This window comes from Miniopterus schreibersii (assembly GCF_964146895.1).
Source record: "Miniopterus schreibersii genome assembly, chromosome: 12".
NCBI classification, from domain to species: domain Eukaryota; kingdom Metazoa; phylum Chordata; class Mammalia; order Chiroptera; family Miniopteridae; genus Miniopterus; species Miniopterus schreibersii.
Window position 1 is genome coordinate 41,194,099 of NC_138112.1, and position 18,129 is coordinate 41,212,227.

Sequence of the window (18,129 nt, forward strand, 5' to 3'; positions counted from 1 at the left end):
GAGGGCTCCAGATATCAAAAAACTTAGACGTTCAGCTCTGAGACGAGAACCTGCACTCTGTTGGCTCCAGGTTGAGATGTGGCCAAGGTCACCAAGGCCAACTCCAAGGGCTTACTAGGGGAAGGCTGTCCAGAGCAGAAATCACGGAACCCTCATTTGTGCTGTTCAACAAGTTCCTGAAGCAGAAAATTCTGCTTTGAAACTAGAACTCAATTTTTCTTGCCTAAAATCCTCACAAATTGCCACATGCCACAGGTGGTAGAAGTGTGACCCCAAAGCAGTAAAGGACTTAACCAGTCTCAACCAGCTCAACAGGGCACAGGCCAGGAGTGCTGGCCGCAGGCCTCACCTGAACTCTGCAGCCGTGTGTCTAGAACCTGGAAGCTCACGGCAGCCTGTCCAGTGTCTGTGGTTCCTTCTGAGCGAAGGGCAGTGATGACAGTAACAAAACAAGGTCTGCAGTGGTCCTGCTGTGCTTTCTGGGAAACCTCTGGCCCCATGTGTGAGTCCTGAGTGCTGTCCCCGGGTGCTATGCAGCATGACTTCATCTCAAAAAATGAGGGAGCTCTTTCTTAAGAAACAAATTTAATCCCAGGTGGTTAGTGAACATAAGGCATGGGGCGCCTTTATGAAAGTTAAAAGAATCCAGTTACAAAAGCAGCACTGTGTACAGTCTCCAATGGCTGAGGGTACAGTGGGCTCTGTATCTTACATAGTACAAAAATTATTTCATATACAAAGAAAAATACAAAGAATGTGCAAAAACCATTTTCACAGGTGGCAATTTATAAAATGAAAATGATAGAAAAATCCTTCATTCTTATTATTCCCTCAATCTCTTACATGTCACAGTTCTATTTCCTAGTGTGTAGATCATTTTAAATTTGAAAATCTGATTTATTTTAAACCTACAAAGAGAAAGAGGTCTTTTAGTTTGTAAAAAGGGAACCATTTCATTATGGAAATCTTATGACCGAACCAGTTAAAATTTTATATTAAATTATAAGCAGACTATCTGAAGAACAAGGATATAGCAATCATATATACATATTTTTGAAATATTAGTTTGGTATTTAACATATTAACAGTTCAAAGCAAATGTCCTGCTCAGGCTCCCTGCCTCCCTGGCCGCAGGGGCCCTGGCGGAGCTGCTCTGTTCCTGAGAACAAACAGCTTCCTCAGATCCTAAGCTGAGTAAACATAGGCTATAAAGGTAAGGGACATCTAAAAGCAGTCCCTACGGTTCGCATACTGAAGTGTCGTTGGGTTTCTAATCGTGCCGTGTGCTGCGGCCAAAGCCCTCGTCACCTGTGTGGTGAGGTCATGAACAGCTGGCTCTCTTCCACCATCTCCGCTTCATCAGGAGGTCAGCGCAAGTTTGTTTTGCAGGTTAGTGCGTTCAGCCGCCTGCAGGTTATCTCGTGTTAAGAAGCTGCCAGGGAGCAGAACCCGTGGGAACACGAGGTCCTGGGTCCTCAGGGCATCTTTGTCCTGAAGAACCCAGTGTTCTGGAAGCAGTACTTCCCTGTACTGGCTTGGTCATTGTTACATCATTCCCTGGACAGTCTGTCCATCAGGATAGTCCTGCGTCCCCACTCTGCCCCCACTGAGCACCAATGTTGTTGTGAAGCCTGACGCCGGGCAGAGATCAGAGAAGGATCTTTCGCAGCATCAGATGGCTGAGCATCTCTAAGGCTGGGAGCTACGAGCAGGAGCCGCTGATGGGAAACCTATTTTGTGCAGAACATAACAATCTTGGAGGGTTTCGATGTTTGCTAGTCAGAAAGCTCTCCAAGGGAGTTTTGACCTTGGAGAACAAGGAGGATCTAGCTTTCATGAAGAAGGACCCAGGTAGGTGGCAGCCATTTGCCTGGGGGTAGGTGCTAGCTGGCTCAGGAGGCATTCTTCTGACCCTACCCACTGAGACCTTGTTAGAACAATCTAGTGCAAGATACAGGGAGTGCCTGGGGCCCTTGACCAGACCTGGAGTGGATGTGACACATCCACTCAGGCCAAGCAGACGCAGCAATGCTGAAGGAGGGGGTGGGTAAGACAGAATGGCAGGCTCTGGGCTGACTCACTAGAGTTGAACAGGAAGCTGCCAGCTCCTCAAAGACTCATGCACTCTCCCTATTCAGAGCACAAGTCTTTCCCCCTCTTCTGCTTGAGTGGACCACGGGCATCAGGCGTCAGAGATACAGCTCTGGATCCGGTCCATCCACTGTTGGGCACTCTGTCCATCCTGGGCACAGAAGTTATACACGCGTTTGCTGGTCTTGAGCTGCAAAACCAAATGAAGAGAATGAGAGATGAAGGGCAGGCCTGTTCTAAGGTGTCGGGCAAGTGAGCGAGTCCGTCCCTGTGACCTTTCATTTCCAAAATGCCCAGAACCTCTGAATCTTCTCTTCCCTCCACTACTGAATACGCCAGTGCCTTTGTACTCACTTTACTTTTCTAGTCCCCAAAGTTACAGGGGACGATTATCATCCCTATGGTGATTAACAACTGCCAGAGGGTACTGGCAGAAAAAGGAGACACTCTAGGACAACCTTACTTGGCGTCCTCCTGAGAACTTCCTTGACAGAGGAGCGTCAGAATGGCTGGAGCCTTTGGCCTGTCCCACGCACTGACACAAGGCAGAGCAGGTGCCCAGGAAGCGCCCCGCACTCCTCGGCAAAGCCCCAGATTCATCCACACTGTGATGAAATTGGCTTTTGTTTCCCATTTCCATCTCCTCTACTCTCCAGTCTCCAGTTGGGGCTACACTGGAGATCTAGAGTTAGGGATGCAACCTCATGGCCTGAGCTGGGCCCTGGAGTATGACCTCTGCCCTTTATGAAGCCTTGCTTGGCTCTGGGGACTAGATAAGTTCCTTATTATGTGGATCACAAAAGGCCTCCTAATAGCTGCTGAATGTTTGGTAGACAGCCACCATGTGTGACTAGGACAATTTTTGTGGATGGTCAAGCATGAAGACACCAGAAACCAAGGAAGTAGCACCTGTTTTTGACAGCAGATGGTGAGTGAAATAACTATAACAAGAAGTTCATAAGTTCATTTGCTTTCACATGTGACTGGACACTTTTTTTTTTTAATATATCTTTATTGATTTCAGGGAGAGAAAGGGAGAGGGAGAGAGAGGGAAACATCAATGATGAGAGAGTCACTGATCACTGCACGCCCCCGACTGGGGAATGAGCCCGCAACCCGGGCATGTGCCCTGACTGGGAATCGAACCGCGATCTCCTGGATCCTAGGTCTATGCTCAACCGCTGAGCCACGCCCGACCGGGCATCACTGGACACCTTCTGAAGGAACCCTTTGTGCAAAGCAACATACAGCTCCTGAGACTTACAGGTAGCTGGGAGAAGTCGGGCTGGGATCACAGTGCTAAGTTCAAGTTCTGTAGCAATTCTCATAGCCAGGGGTCTGCGACACATGTACAGTCACCACCAACTGCTCTGAGGCGCCACAATTCTCGGAGGGAGGTGGATGATAAGGATCATGTGTAGACAGAGACAGAAAAAGACAAGTAAGATCAACTCACATCAAAGAAAGCCTTGTCGCTTGTGTGCTTCGGGGCTCCCATGCTGGGGCCTGCAGGGACAACCATCTCCACTTCAGCCAGATCAATGTGGCCTTTACAGCTGGTGTCCTCGCCCGAGTCATAGTATCGCAGCTGGAACCAAAAGCATGCAGACGGCATGTAAGGGACACAGACAGGGAGAAGGGCCTGGCTTTTCAAACTGTGTCTGAACAAGTCCCTTTGTATCTATCTGAACTAGGCCGGGAAGGATAGACAAGAAATGAAAAACACTGGTTGCCTCGAGGGAAAAAATACTAGGTGGCCAAGAGAAAGAAGAAAAAAAACGTATTTTTTGAAATGTGAACAAATAAGTGAATTACATATTAAAAAATAAAATTAAATGTCAACTAACAGCTGTAAAGACAATATAACATATAAAAAGGGGTTAATGTTTAGAATATACAGAATTCCTAGAAACTGATAAGAAAAAGATAAAGGATCTAGTAAAAAAATGGTCACAGGATCTCAACAAGGAAGTCACAGAAGAAACACAATGACCTATAAACACTTGCAAAGATGAGCAACTTCACTGACCCAAAGAATAGGGAGTGAAATCATGAGATCTCACTGTCACTTATATTAAGAAATACTAACCATGGCCAATAATATCCAAGTTGAGTGCAAAGCACTACATACTCTTAAGTGGGAATATAATTTGTCAGATTTTTGGAGAACAATTTGGCAATATCAACTAAAACTTAAAATGTTTATGCTCATTGACACACCCTTCTCACCTCTAGAACTTGTTCTATAGGAAACTCCTGCAAGCGTGCAAACACACATTATAGTTTCCTTCACTGTTTTTATCAGCTCAAAACTGAAAAGATGTATCTGTCTCTCAATGGGCGTTGGTTGATTACATAGCCGAGCAGCAATGCTATGGAATACTACACAGCTTTTCAAAAATGATAAAGATCTGTATAAGCTGGTAGAAAAATATGTTCAAATATATTACATAAAAAAGGAAGTTGCCAATTAGCATGTAGATATAAAGTAAGTGTGAAAAACAGATTAAGTAGCATAACATCTGATTGACTGGTTACTGGTTCCAAGACTGACTGTTTTGTACACAACTCATTTAACCTTCCTAGCAACTCGAACTATACATATGTACATATACCTCTACACATATATGTATAAAATTATTTTTAGATCAACATATACCAAATGGTTAGTAGTTATCTCTGGGAGTTGGGGGCACAGAAGACTATCCCATCTTTATGAGGTGTTTGAATTTGGTATAAAAACCATATATTACATTTGGAATAAAAAAATAAATAATTTTTTTTTAAATGAAAGAGATGGCTGGTGAAAAGCCTTGGCCCACAGTCTGGCTTCCCTCTCTACCTTACACAGCAGGAGTGCCTGGTGACCCCACCACTGAGGCTCTGGCCTCAGACTTTTCTTCTGTCTCCCCCTTGGCATGGACAAGTAGAGCTAAATGGAAAATCTGCATACCTTTCATGCTAAAGCCATCCACAGGACTGGAAAGAACACAAATATAATTTGATGTAATTGTAAATTACAGAAAAGTTATGACATTCTCCTGTATTATATTTAGTGGTTTAATGGAACTTTTCTACAGCGTAGACTCTGATTTCAGAGACTCTGTTATTTTAAAGCACAGCCCCCTAGAAAGGGCTTGCATTGCATATTTGAATAAATTCTCTACATTCTTCCACAAAACTGTGTAACCTTTATGGAACCCTTTGAGCAGAGGGAAAGGTGATCTCCACATAGCATCTTCACCTGGAAGGAGTTTTCCAGATGCGGGTCCACACAGAGCACTGCAGGGGGGTAACAGTTCTTATTGTTCTCAACAGGCTCCATTTTAGAGACGAATGCACTGAGAGTCAAAATGCACAGCCCTCTGCCTCAAGGCTGACTCATCAGTTCAAGATAGCGTGAAGCCTGCAGGCAAGATAGAGGAGGCCATGCCACTCTCACCAGCAAGGGTGCAGAGGGACTGGGGTTTGGGTAGGGGTCCCTCTCCCAAGATCACTGGAGCCACGTTTACTACACTAAGGATGGGTGGGCTTCCACAGCAACAGCTAAGAACCTAACAACAGGCCAAGACTTCCCAACATGTCAGTGAGGTCGGTCTAGCGCTTGCTCACAGTGGATTCCAGGTTTGGGTGGGCCTGTGCCCTTCTGCCTGTTTTGGGCCCCCTCCCCTGTTGCTGCCATCTTTGAGGAGTAATAATGCCTTCTTCAGTAACTTGTGCAGTCGAATAAATGATGCCCTCAGCTGTGCCTGGATGCTTTATGCCGCACGGTAGAAGGTAGTGTGCATTCTGGGAGCACTCATAGGTGCAGGCTCTATATGTGCACGTAACAGGTAGCATGTGGAAAACCTCAGGTTCCTCCGGCATGGGTTTACGAGAAGGAGATACTTGAGCATTGAAAGCAGAGTCTATTGCTCTTACTGCTCTGGGCTCAATTGTCACTGTCTCCGCCTGCACACACTAGGCAGAGCACTGTGGAGCTCGCCTCGGAAGCTGCTGCCCTCGCTCAGGATAGGCCGGGTCCTTGGAGGAGCCCCAGGCAGCATATGAGGTCTCAGGAGAGCAGTCTGTACATAAGGGGTGATCTAGCTGTGGACAGTCACACAGTAGCTGGGCACTGAGCTCACCGAGAGAGTGATTTCTGTAGACTGGGAGAGCATTACCTGGTGTTTTGTTACATCCAGAACGAACCAGCGGGGCTTCCAACCTTTTAGCAAAGCCCCTCTTTTGTAAAGTGTTCCTTCAAAGGACCTAGAAGAAATGACAACAGGGCAGTTAATTTTGATGTTTCATTTAAAAAATTCTATAAAGGGATGTCTGCTGATTTTGTTTGTTAAATCTCTATTTCCTTCAAATGACCCAAAGAAAAGAAAAAAACCCCAGTTTGAATTCGCTCTGCTGGAATGACCAAATGTGGCACTCTCCGTAGCCACCTTTGGTGTCATGCTGGGACTGACGCATCCCTGGAGGACACAGAGCTGGCCCAGGGACAGAGCCTGAAGACCGTGAGAAACGGGCAGGTCCTCAGCCTCCCCAGTTTACGTGAGTCAATCCCTTCTGTGTGAGTGAGCACGAACGGGGTTTCTGTTTGCCACCGAAGGAGTGCTGACTAACACAGAATCCCTCAGGTCTGTAGACAGGAGGTCACCACCACCAGGATCAACCACAAATAACTACAACCTCTTGGCCTTATTCTAGTTGGGATTTTGATTCTTCCTCTTCAAAGAGCCACTAAGCATTTAAAACAGAAACAAAGACTCAAAGCAGATCCATTTAAGCCTACAGAGGGCTGCACTGCACTGGCCTGGCGTAGACAGGGCTGTCGTACGGCAGAGGCAGGCGGGGACAGCCCTTCAGTGCCCCGCAGGGCCCCACATCACCTGTGCTCGTCGTTCTTGGGCGTGTACTGGCTGTAGAGTGTGGCCGCCCTGCGGTCCACGCCGTTGGACGGGGAGGGGCTGGCATTCCGCTCCTCCCCCGCGCTGCTGTCTGGGAGGTGCAGCAGGGACCTCTTCTGATAGGAAGGGAGGTTGGTGGACACAATTCCTGGGGAGCCCGAAGGGTGTCTCTGGGGCTGAAAAACAAAGAACAGGAGCTAGGAAAGCTTTAAAAGACTTTAAGCAATTCATCTGGTAATTTCCTTTCTAAAAATTTATCTCAAGGAAAAAATGGAACCAATAAGTAAAATATATGGAGTTGTTTGTAATAGTACAAAACTGGAAACAAGCTAATGTCTATCATTAGGGGACTGGTTAAAAATGACATTTCTGTACAGTGGAATTCTAGACAGCCATTCAAGTGCTGCTGCTGGTTTATACACAGAGACAAATGGAAGGACATGTACGCCGCACATTAAGAAAGAAAGACGGCCGGGCGTGGCTCAGCGGTTGAGCATCGACCTAGGATCCAGGCGATCGGGGTTTGATTCCCGGTCAGGGCACATGTCCAGGTTGCGGGCTGCAGCCAACCAATGACTCTCATCATTGATGTTTCTATATCTCTCTCTCCATCTCCTTTCCTCTCTCTGAAATCAATAAAGATATATTTAAAAAAAAAGAAAAAAAAAGAAAGAAAGCAGGCTTTAAAATAGTACGTATAGCAAATCCCCTTTATATGTGTTTAGAATAAAACAAGTTTGACAGCAGGGTGGTTTATCTCTGAGTTATAAATTGTGGGTGATTTTTATCTTCTATTTTATGATTTTCTGTATATTGTCTTATTTAAAAGAATAAATATATCTCACTTCCATAAACAGAAAAAAAAGACAAAAAACTTTTTTTCTGAGATAAAAAGAAGACGTCACCCACCTATGGCCCGTCTGATAATGGCTCCTGAACTGCTGTTTGGAGCCCTTCTAGATCACTCTGCGGCTTTCTCCTGCCCTCCACTCTCTGGACCCCTCTGTGACTGACCCTGCTGACCTCTCCCTCTCCCCAAAGTGCTCTTCAGAACACTGTCCTAACTTCCCTGTGTTGCACTGAGAGCCACTCTGATGTGGGTGTGACTGGTGGCTGCACTGAGTACCAGCTGTGTGATCCCTGTGCCTGCCCCTCATGTATAAGATGGGACCACACACCTTCCCTGTGGGTAAGGAGGATGCTAGGTGTATGGTGCTCAGCGCAGGCCCCTGTACTTATTACATGTCTGATAAAAGTTTCTTTCTTTTCTTTTAAATCCTCACCTGAGGATATTTTTTCCATTGCTTTTCAGAGAGAGTGGAAGGGAGAGAGAGAGAAAAACATCGATGTCAGAGAGACACATCGATTGGTTGCCTCCCACATGTGCCCCAGGTGGGGCAAGGATTGACCCTGCAACGGAGGTATGTGCCCTTGACCAGAATCGAACCCAAGACCCTTTAGTTCAAAGGCCAGTGCTCTAACCACTGAGCCAAACTGGCTAGGGCTGATAAAAGTTTCTTAAGTCAGAAAGAGAAAATAGGGTGTGAGAAGCAGAAAACAGTATTTGGTTTTAAACTATTTTTATGATAAATGTTTCTTAAGTCAGAAACAGGAAGGGGGACGTGAACAACAGAAAATAGCGTATATATATTTTAAACATTTTATTTTTCCTGATTATTTCTGAGCAAACATGGCTTTGGTGTCCCCTTCTCCCTCATGTGGTAGGAGATCAGATGAAACCGCAGAGGCTCTGAGATAGAAGAGAACCCAGTAATTTCCTTGGACACGGGGCCCTGAAGCATCAGCATTATGTCACTGTGGTGAAGTGAGGCACTCAGGAAGTATTCGGTCATCTGGAACTTTCTGCCCTGGAACCCAGGGCAGGACCCCTGCCTTCCAACCCTGGCTTTTTGGCCATAAGCCCACCTGGTTACCTGTGCAGTGGGCCCCACCTGACCTAGCACCCTTAGAAAGCTCAGAAGCAGCTCCTCAGGGCTTTGCCAACTCACTCGGTCTGCTCCATGATCTTCTTTAAGGTCCATGGTCACCCTTTCCCACAGCTGCTGCCACTTCTCAGGGGTTTGGTTCAATTTATGCTCCAATCTTTCAATTTCCTGCGAAGTAATTAAAAGGGTTTCCTGACAGATTAGTATTTCATAGAAATCAGGATGTGCCCCAAAGCCACATCTCTGTACTGGGTGCAGATGAACAGTGTAGCCACAGGGCAGCTGACGACAGTGGTAAATACAGGGCCTTGGAGGCTTCCTGAGCCAGAAGCAGTGGTGGTGCTCCAGCCAGTGTGAGGCACTGAGGCAAGGAAGATTTATGAAGCTCTAACCAGGATGGTTTATACAGAATGGCTTCAATAGAGAGAATATGCATCCAAAACACCCTTGGCCAGTCTACTGGAAATCTGATGGCCACAGCAAAAGGTCAAGCACTGGGCCAGTGTCCAAACCCTAATAGCTGAGGTAGATGAGGAGTCTGTCCTTGACAGAGGAACCCCTCAACTCATGATTCAAACCAGATGGGGAAAGAACGAACTAAGAAATTCCTAAGGAGCAGAGTTTCCTTCGGAGAGGGGGCTGGCAGTCAGAGCAGTGCCTCTGACAGCTCTCACTGAGGCTCCCCCTAGTTAGAACACCGACAGAGACTCTTTAGGAACTGCCTGGCCCCTATCTTTCCTTGGGGCTGAGGCTCTCACCAGGGTGGCTGCTGCCAGTATGTTCCTTGTAGAAGACGGCTGGCAGTACTCCCGTCAGGCCATCAGCTACCCACATGTCTGACCAGAGGAAGCAAAGCACCGACAGAAGCCATAACCCAGCCTGACTCAGGCTGCCTGGGCAGTTAAACAGCTGGGCAGCTGCAAAGTGCTCCAATTGCTTGACTGCTTCCTCGAAATGCTGGAAAACTCATTTGCACTGAGACTCTTTTCCAGCAGCTGAGCCTGGTCCCCCACTGATGCTGGGGAGCAAGTTTGGTTTCCTCAACCCCCTGGAGTGCTACCTTGACCAGAGTGGGGAGAGCCACGCCCAGAAGTCTGTGAACTAGTCAGGCTTAACCATCCTGGTTCCCAAGGCCTCCTGCACCTCCACGGGGCCCCGGGTGTGTGCCTACAAACTGCCAACTTACACTGAAGAGGCTGGTGAGTGCATCGGGCTGTGTACAGCTGACATCATCATAGCACGGCCACACTGTCCTCCTCTGGCTCTGGGGGCCAGCACCTCCGGCCAGTTCACAGTCCTCAGAGGGGAACTGCTTGGGGGTCAGCATCATCCAGTCATAGGAAGGCCCTGTGGACAGGGTCTCCTCTATGTAGTAATCCCACTTCTTGAGGCTGGAGACATTCACATTGGGCTTCAGGGCCTGTTTAAAGAAAATTCTGAAATATAGTCTCATCTTGACCCCGAGTTTATTTGCAGGCCAGCCCCTAAAATTTGCAGGGTCCAGGGCAAGAATATGAATGGAGGTTCAATTACCACATGCCTAAATATTTAAATGTATGCATCAAAATTAATGATTAAATATGTTCTATCCTATCTTGACAAACATAACTCCTTAATGACCTGCAAGGCCAGGCTCCAATCTTAGACTCCTTGGACTTCTACACCAGAAAGTGTGTGGCACTGAGGAGGGGTCCCAGCCCCGTCCTTGGCTGACCCCCTGCTCCTCCTCCTGGGCTCTGTCCTATATTCTGAGGGTCTTTTATGAATGTGTGTGTATACCCCTGGCCAGCAGCTAAACTCTGTCCACTCCCTGCCAAAAAGCTACATCATAGTTGCCCTTTGGGCCTAGGGGAATATGCACTGGTTTGGGAGACAGACTCAGAGAAGTGGGCTAAGTCTTGGAGAATTTGGGTGAGGAATTCTGAGGTACCAGAGGGTGGTTTAGGTGAAGGAGGGGCATTCTCTTGGTTTCTTGTGCCCCTCACCCCATGAGGAAGGGGCAGCAGGAGAAAGGCCGGAGTGGGGTCCTGATGCATGGGGTCAGGGCAAGGGCCTTCTGCTCCTCAGTAAGGTGCTACTGCTTATCAAACCAGCCTGTCCCACCTCAGCCTCATTTCTTAGAGATGTGTGTGGCAGAGTATGGCTGCGCTTGGGAAGTCATCCTTCCCGGAATGGGCTCTAAACACTCCTGCTTCCAACAGGGGTTCTCCCATGGCTTTGGCACAAATGGACTCAGGAAACTTTTCTAAAGTATTTAGATCTGTCAGTTTAGATGACAGAGGTTTCAAGTTTTGTCTGTTCTTTCTTCCTGGGGAAAGTTGACTTGCTTTGATGTTCTTGAAGTTATCCCTTCCAGGTCTGGGGGCCAGATCCTAATTTTTGTGGTCAAGACTTTGGTGAACAGTCTCAATTCCATCACAACCCAAAGCTATGTTCTATCAAACTTCTGAATAGCTTCTGGTATGAAACCTAATCAAATGTTTATAAAAAGCCTAAACAGCTTGTGCACACTCAAAGTAAGGAAAACTTTAACACAAAACATTCAGAAAATGAAACATAAATGCTTTCTTACCTCAATTTCCACTGGTGAATATAAATAATTAAAGAAAATAGGACTCCTCTTGTGCATTCTGTCAACACACTCCCAAATACAAATTCCTTTTTTGGCATGCTTGTCTCCTTTATCATCAAATAAAGTTCCTGTAAATCCAAAGGAATTCAACAAAACTCAAATAAATCAACAGTTTGCCTAAAAGCATGATGCATGTGGCAGATGAAAAGTGAAATATTTCCTATGGCTCTAGGAACAGCAATGTACGTGCAGAAACCTTAGAAAATAACTGCAAAGCTAAAGATAGGAATGAACTTCACAGTTACATGGAAACAAATCCAAATGGAACGAAAACAGCTGATAACATTTCTCCAGCATTTACAGGGCATCACGACTCTCTTCCAATCTACATTCTGCATCTATGTTGAGATCCCCAGAGTCCAGCATGGAGACATTCTATACATTCTTCAAGAGAAAATGGAAGGACTTAGAGTTGATTTGATGAAACTCAGTTAAGAGCATAATTTTATGTTTCTGTTTAAAGCCGTGGGCTGTTTATTATGAAGCCATTTCAAGTGTTTTCTTGTTTAGAAGTTTATAGACACCACAAATCATGGTCATGGAGACTTTGGAACACAGAAGGGTGTAGTCTGGACTGCTGGGTGACTTAAGAACAAAAGCCTAATTTAGGGGAGTCTCTCAGGGATTTTCTGATATTATTTTTGTACCTTTCAACAGTCTATTACATGAGCCCACTTTGTTTTTAATTGAGAGGAAGATGTGTTGGGGTGAGGCAGGAGGTATTTCTTTGAACGGCCAGGATGGGTGCCTCTCTTAATAATGCTGTCTTGCTTTGAATGAAATGACTCAGTCAAAAATCAATGCTTTAAAAAATCCCAATGCCCAGGTCTCACTTCAGACCATCAATCAGAACCTCTGAGCATCGGTTCCAGGTATTAGTTGTTTTAAAAGTTCTCCAAGTGATTCCAATGTTCAGTATAACCAGCTCTACTTAATGCCTTCCCAACACACGGGTGCTTAACAAATTAGGGTTTCTGATTATGATGTGTGGAATGACAATTCTTTGAGTCAACAAAGGTCTGGAAATATAAACAGGATGGAACACGGTCTTACCAGTGCTGTCTCCCTTACTAAAAGTATGAAATATCTTACTAGACAATTCTTTTAAATCCTCACCCGAGGATATCTTTTTATTAATTTTAGAGAGACAGGAAGGGAGAGGGAGAGAAAGAGAAACACTGATGTGAGAGAGAAACATAGATGGGTTGCTTCCTGTACATACCCTGATCAGGGACTGGACCCACAACTTGGGAATCGAACCCTTGACCTTTTGGTGTATGGGACGATGCTCCCACCAACTGAGCCACACCGGCCAGGATTACTAGGCAATTTTAATAGCATGCATTGGAAAGCAGTATTTCCTGATTTCATATTTTAAATTGAGAATGTCAGTAAATACTTTCAGCTACTAAAAGAGTCCTTGTTATGACTATGCAGGTACCTGTAATATTCTGAAAATTGTTGATTTTTAAAATTTGCTCACCTTCTTAGTCATGTGTATGCTCCCTCCTCTCTCCCTACAACAACCAAGGTAGGAATGTAAAATCTCCTTGGAGAATGTTTTCACAGGGGCTGAGTTTCAGCATCTACTCTATACGACTACTACTGCTGTTAAAAATTATGACGGTATGCCAAAAATTTATTCAGTGCTTACTATGTGCTAGCAAGTTGTGCTAAGAAATTTAAAAATATTTCCTACTATGATCATTGTGACTCAAAGGGCCATTTTGATGAAGAAACTGAACTCAGAGGGGTACTGTACTTGTCCAAAATATTCAGTTGGTGTTGGAATTTAACTCACGTCTGTTTGCTCCAGAGCCCAGGGCCTTCACTGCTACTCACGCTGCCTCCAAGAGCACATTTCCCACCCAGAGAGTGTGCCAGGGGTGGAAAAACTGAGTAAAATGTTTCCCCCAGACAGTGATACCACTTTGAGATATTAAGATAGTAAGCGATCTAACTGTTCAAAGGAGCTATGGGGATGACCACTTGCAGTGCCTAAGAGCTAACGCAGCACATCGCCTCAGAATGTGGGCATGTGTTTCACATCCCCTGTGCTTCTGTAGTTCAGGGCAAAACCCTAAAATGGCCTTCCCACACGTGAGGGCAGTTACGTTATCAGAGTTTTAAATAAAAACACACAAAAGTAACAAAAAAGATAAAACAAGAGCGTGCAAACACGTACCGTGCTCTAATCTTTCATAGTCAGAATCCAGGAGAAATGTTTTAAAGCGATTAGATACATAGTGGAAAGCCAAGAACTTTAAGTAATAGAGATTGAATTCAAACTCGGTTGGATACTGGTGGTGGACCTGAAACACACAAGGCAAAGAAAAGAGTACGTATCAAGCCAGACAAGTGGAGGCCATGCCCCTGAACGCTGAGCTGAGACGCGCAGGAGCTGCATGGTCGCTTCGCTGAATCCTGCCATGAGTGCGGGGGGAGGGGAGCCAGCCTTTCCGGCACCTTGAATGTGCCAGACTCCATGCTAGGGCTGTTATAACACAATCTCATTTATCTCCATAACAACACTGCAGGACAGACATCATTTTTTCTGATTTTATTGAGATATAACTGACAAAACACTGTGTGAGTTTCAGGTGTACACGTGATGATTTGATATGTATATCCATGGAATGATTACCACAGTAGGGTTATAGGTAGCCCTTCCCTCACTCACACAATGATTATTATTTTTTGGGGGGAGAACATTTAACTCTACTCTCTTAGCAACTTTCAAGTATATAATACAGTACCTGTTAACTATAGTCACCATGCTGTACACTGGATCCCCAGAACTTCTTATAGCTGGACGTTTTTACCCCATGACCAACATCTCCTCATGCCCCTCACTCCCCAGACCCTGGCAACTACCATTCTGCCCTGTTTCTATGAGTTTGGCTTTTTCAGATTCCACATCCAAGTGAAATCATACAGTATTCATCTTTCTACGACATTTAATTTAGTGTAACGCCCTCAAGTTGTTGCAAACAGAAATATTTCCTTATTTCCTCATGGCTGACCAGTATTTCACTGTTTATATATGAAACATTGTCTTTACCCATCATCCATAGATAGACAAGTAGGCTGTCTCCATATCCTGGTTAGTGTGAAAAATGCTGCAGTGAACATGGGGGCACAGATATCTCGTTGAGAGAGTGATTTCATTCCCTCAAATATGTACCCAGAAGTGGGGCTGCTGGATCATACAGTAGTTCCATTTTTAATTTTCTGAGAAACCTCCACACTGTTTCCACAGTGGCCGCACCAACTTACATTCCCACCAACAGCAAGCAGGGTTCCCTTTTCCTTACATCCTCACTGACAATTGTGACCTCTTGCCATTTTGATGACAGCTGTCCTAACAGATATGGGGTGATTTCACTGGGGCTTTGATTTGTATTTCCCTTATGATTAGTGATGCTGAGCACTTTTTCATGTACCTCGTGGCCATTCATATATCTTCTTTAAAAAATGTCTATTCAGATCCTCCGAAGACAGGCATTTTTATCACCACTTTACAAATAAGGAAGCCAAGGATGAGCAAGATTCAGCAGTTTGCCCAGCGTCACTCAGCAGAGACTAGGGAGCCCAAACGTGAACCCCGGCTTGTTTGGCTCCAAGGTCTGTGCCCCATTCACTACCTTCTCCTGTGCTAGGCACCTGACAGAAAGAAATTCATGTAAGTTACAGTTCTTGCTTTCCAGGCACTTGCGGTGTAACAGTATGTAATAAACAATAAAACTTGTACTTACACAAGTTTGGCAGCGAAAGGAACAAGGAGAGAAGGTCATTTAGGGAGATAGCAAGGGAGGTTTTCTGGAGAAAAGAAACTGTGCCTGTCTGAAGGCAACACAGAAGCAGCCAATACAGAGAGAACAAATCGTAGCGAGACTGATAACTGAGAGTAAGGCCCGGGGAAAACAAGAGTGAACAGGGCCGGGGCCCAGAAATAGGAAACAGTCTTGGAAATGAGAAGGGATAGAAAAGTAGATAAAAAAGAAATATGTTCACGTGACAAGGGAAGGCGGAGGGGCTCATGCCTTTTAAACTTAAATTTTCATCAGTATGTTAGGCAGTGAGATCACTGGACACAGTAATAAAGACAAGGGGATGATACGGGAGGGAGGGAGCAAGGCAGAGCTTGGACTAGTCCCTGGGCTATAGCATACTCCAGGCAAGCAATCTGCAGACTTGTGGAGCTATCTTATGTTGGCAGAAGGTAGGCTGATGACCTCGTGACACTCTCCAAACTGCCCAGCAATCTCACCTCTATATTGTTCAAACCACCTCTCACGACTAGTTAGAGAATTTCGTTTGCTTGAGATAAGTTTCAATAATTGTCCTTGCTTAAAAGCTGTTTTAAATAAACACTGCTGGCAGGCTGTCTAGGAGCCAGCTTTCCTCTCCATGTTTAACTTGGCAATGTGGAACCACACTTGGTCAGCCAAAGTGAGCAGGAATGTGGACAATATGCAGATTGCCCAATAGGTCAATGGGAATTTAAAGTCATAATCCGGATATCATTGATTGGTCACCTGGGCAGAAACCTAGTTTTCTGTGATGATTGAAAGTTTTTTCTTTCTCCAACACTTTCTTATTGGCTTTTTAATTGAACTAAAATTTTAGCTCATAAGTAACACAAAATATAGTGGATTTTAGGAAGACTTAAGAGAGTCTGACTCTTAAGCAAAGGAGCTGACTTCCTGCCCTGAGCCACTGCTCTTCCTGTTGCATCAGGCTCCACGGGACAGGAGAGCTTTCCATGGGACAACTGTGACAGGGCTCTGACGAGCTAGGTAGTATGCCATATTCCAGGTTTTTTAGAACTGTAAGCATATGTATTAAGTATGAATTCTCTCATCAGTGAAAATGAAAGAAATAGATAACATGGGTTTCCTGTGATTATATTATTTGAGCAACTAATTATAAAGCTAAAGCATACTTGAAGAGTTTATAGTTATAATTAAATAAAATGTAAGTTAATCTGATACATATTTAATGATCAAGTTATTATTTTGAAGCATTATAACTGGGCATAAAAGTAAGTTCATGTAAGTGGTTATTACAATTAGTAATACTTTCTTCCATTTCTAAAATGGAAAATACAATTTTAAAAAATAGCTTTCTTTCCTTGCTTTGTTAGGTCTCTAGTCTTTGGCTCAAACATCAACCACGTCCTCTAGCACAACAATCCTCTTTCAGACACTTGTCCCTACTGACACAAACGCACACCAGCAGACATGGGCCCTGGTGCGGTGCTCCACTAGGCCTGGCTCTCAGGGGGCCCCGTCTGCTTTCTGAACCAGCGTGCAGACCGACAGTTTCCCGTGCTTTCCCTCCTGACCTGACCTTTAATGCTATGCAAAGACCTCTAGTCAGACCTCCTGGTTCTGAATCAAGAGCACCACTCCAAGGGACCTGCGCGTACATGATGGGGGGGGGTGTGACTCAGACTGAGTGGCAGGATAGAGGAGACAGGCCCAGGAGGAAGAAACCTGGTTCCCTACCATGAGAGTCTCAGGAAGAGACATCTGCAATGCGCTCAGGCAGGGTGAGCTCCAAGAACAACTTTGCCCCAACAGCCCTTGAAATGAACCTCAGGAGTCACAGGCCAGCCCCCTGGCTCACTGTGCCCAGGGGAAGAAGAGTTCAGAGCTGTTTCACTGGCCCAGTCCACAACAGGTCCTAAAAACTCTTAAAAACTTTTATTTAACAAAGCCCCAAAACAACAAAACATTTCTCTCATGACCATTAGCCACAGAAACCACTCGCCGCATACATGTACGTATCTTTCCTGGATTATTCTGATATTTAATACGCTGAGGAATATAATTTTGAAGAATCACTTCTGAGGTAAAGTAGAATGGAAATGATAGTGAGTTTGACCTTAAGATGAACTTACAGGCATTTCAGGGAGATCACGTGCTGGGGCTTAGAAGCAAAACTCCTTTCTTTACAAGTGGAAAAATGCTTTCCCAACCCATTGTGCTGTGACTGGTCTCATCACAAACCCTGGACTTGGAAACACGTGTGTGTGTGTGTGTGTGTGTGTGTGTGTGTGTGTGTGTGTGTCTGCAACTGTGTGCTACACTAACACCTGTAGTTGCTAATGTTGGAGCTGAAATACAATCTGCCCCCAAACTGGGGTCAATTATCAGGTCTATTGAAAAAGGAAGAAAAGATGCTGAGCAATTTGTTTTTCACTCTTTGGCAACAGTTTAAGCAGCAAGCATGTAAGAATTTCTCAATGAAAATAAAAATCAGATTGACCTGAATTCTGGGCTGATTAATACTTAGATACCACATTTGGAATCTGACATTAAGAAACACAAGGAATTTTCTGAAATGTTTTTTCTACCACGATAAGAAAGACAAAATATGATGCTGAAATTTCCAGTAAGAGAGAAAGATGACACTTTCTCCATTTGTCATGCATCCCAGGAACTCAGTTTGTCCCACTCATTGGTTCCTTTCCCTCCTTGTAAATGGGACACCTGGACTCTTGCAGTACATACCACAGTGGTCTCCCAAAGGCACAGTCCACAAGCTCCCTTCTCCT

At 45.1% G+C, this 18,129-nt stretch overlaps 1 protein-coding gene across 4 annotated transcripts in view; it reads right to left on the minus strand.

Annotated features, from left to right (window-relative positions):
* Positions 1-574: 574 nt before the first annotated feature.
* SBF2 (SET binding factor 2) overlaps positions 575-18,129 on the minus strand; it is a 313,138-nt gene continuing 295,583 nt past the window's right edge. For all 4 annotated transcript variants that reach the window (XM_081154292.1, XM_081154291.1, XM_081154295.1 and 1 more), the window contains 8 exons: positions 13,753-13,879; positions 11,508-11,635; positions 10,122-10,355; positions 8,999-9,103; positions 6,972-7,165; positions 6,255-6,342; positions 3,548-3,679; positions 575-2,281 (listed from right to left, as the gene is read on the minus strand). In XM_081154292.1, coding sequence (XP_081010418.1) covers positions 2,183-2,281; positions 3,548-3,679; positions 6,255-6,342; positions 6,972-7,165; positions 8,999-9,103; positions 10,122-10,355; positions 11,508-11,635; positions 13,753-13,879 — 1,107 coding nt within the window. In that variant the 3' untranslated portion in view covers positions 575-2,182. The remainder of the gene's footprint in view (positions 2,282-3,547; positions 3,680-6,254; positions 6,343-6,971; positions 7,166-8,998; positions 9,104-10,121; positions 10,356-11,507; positions 11,636-13,752; positions 13,880-18,129) is intronic.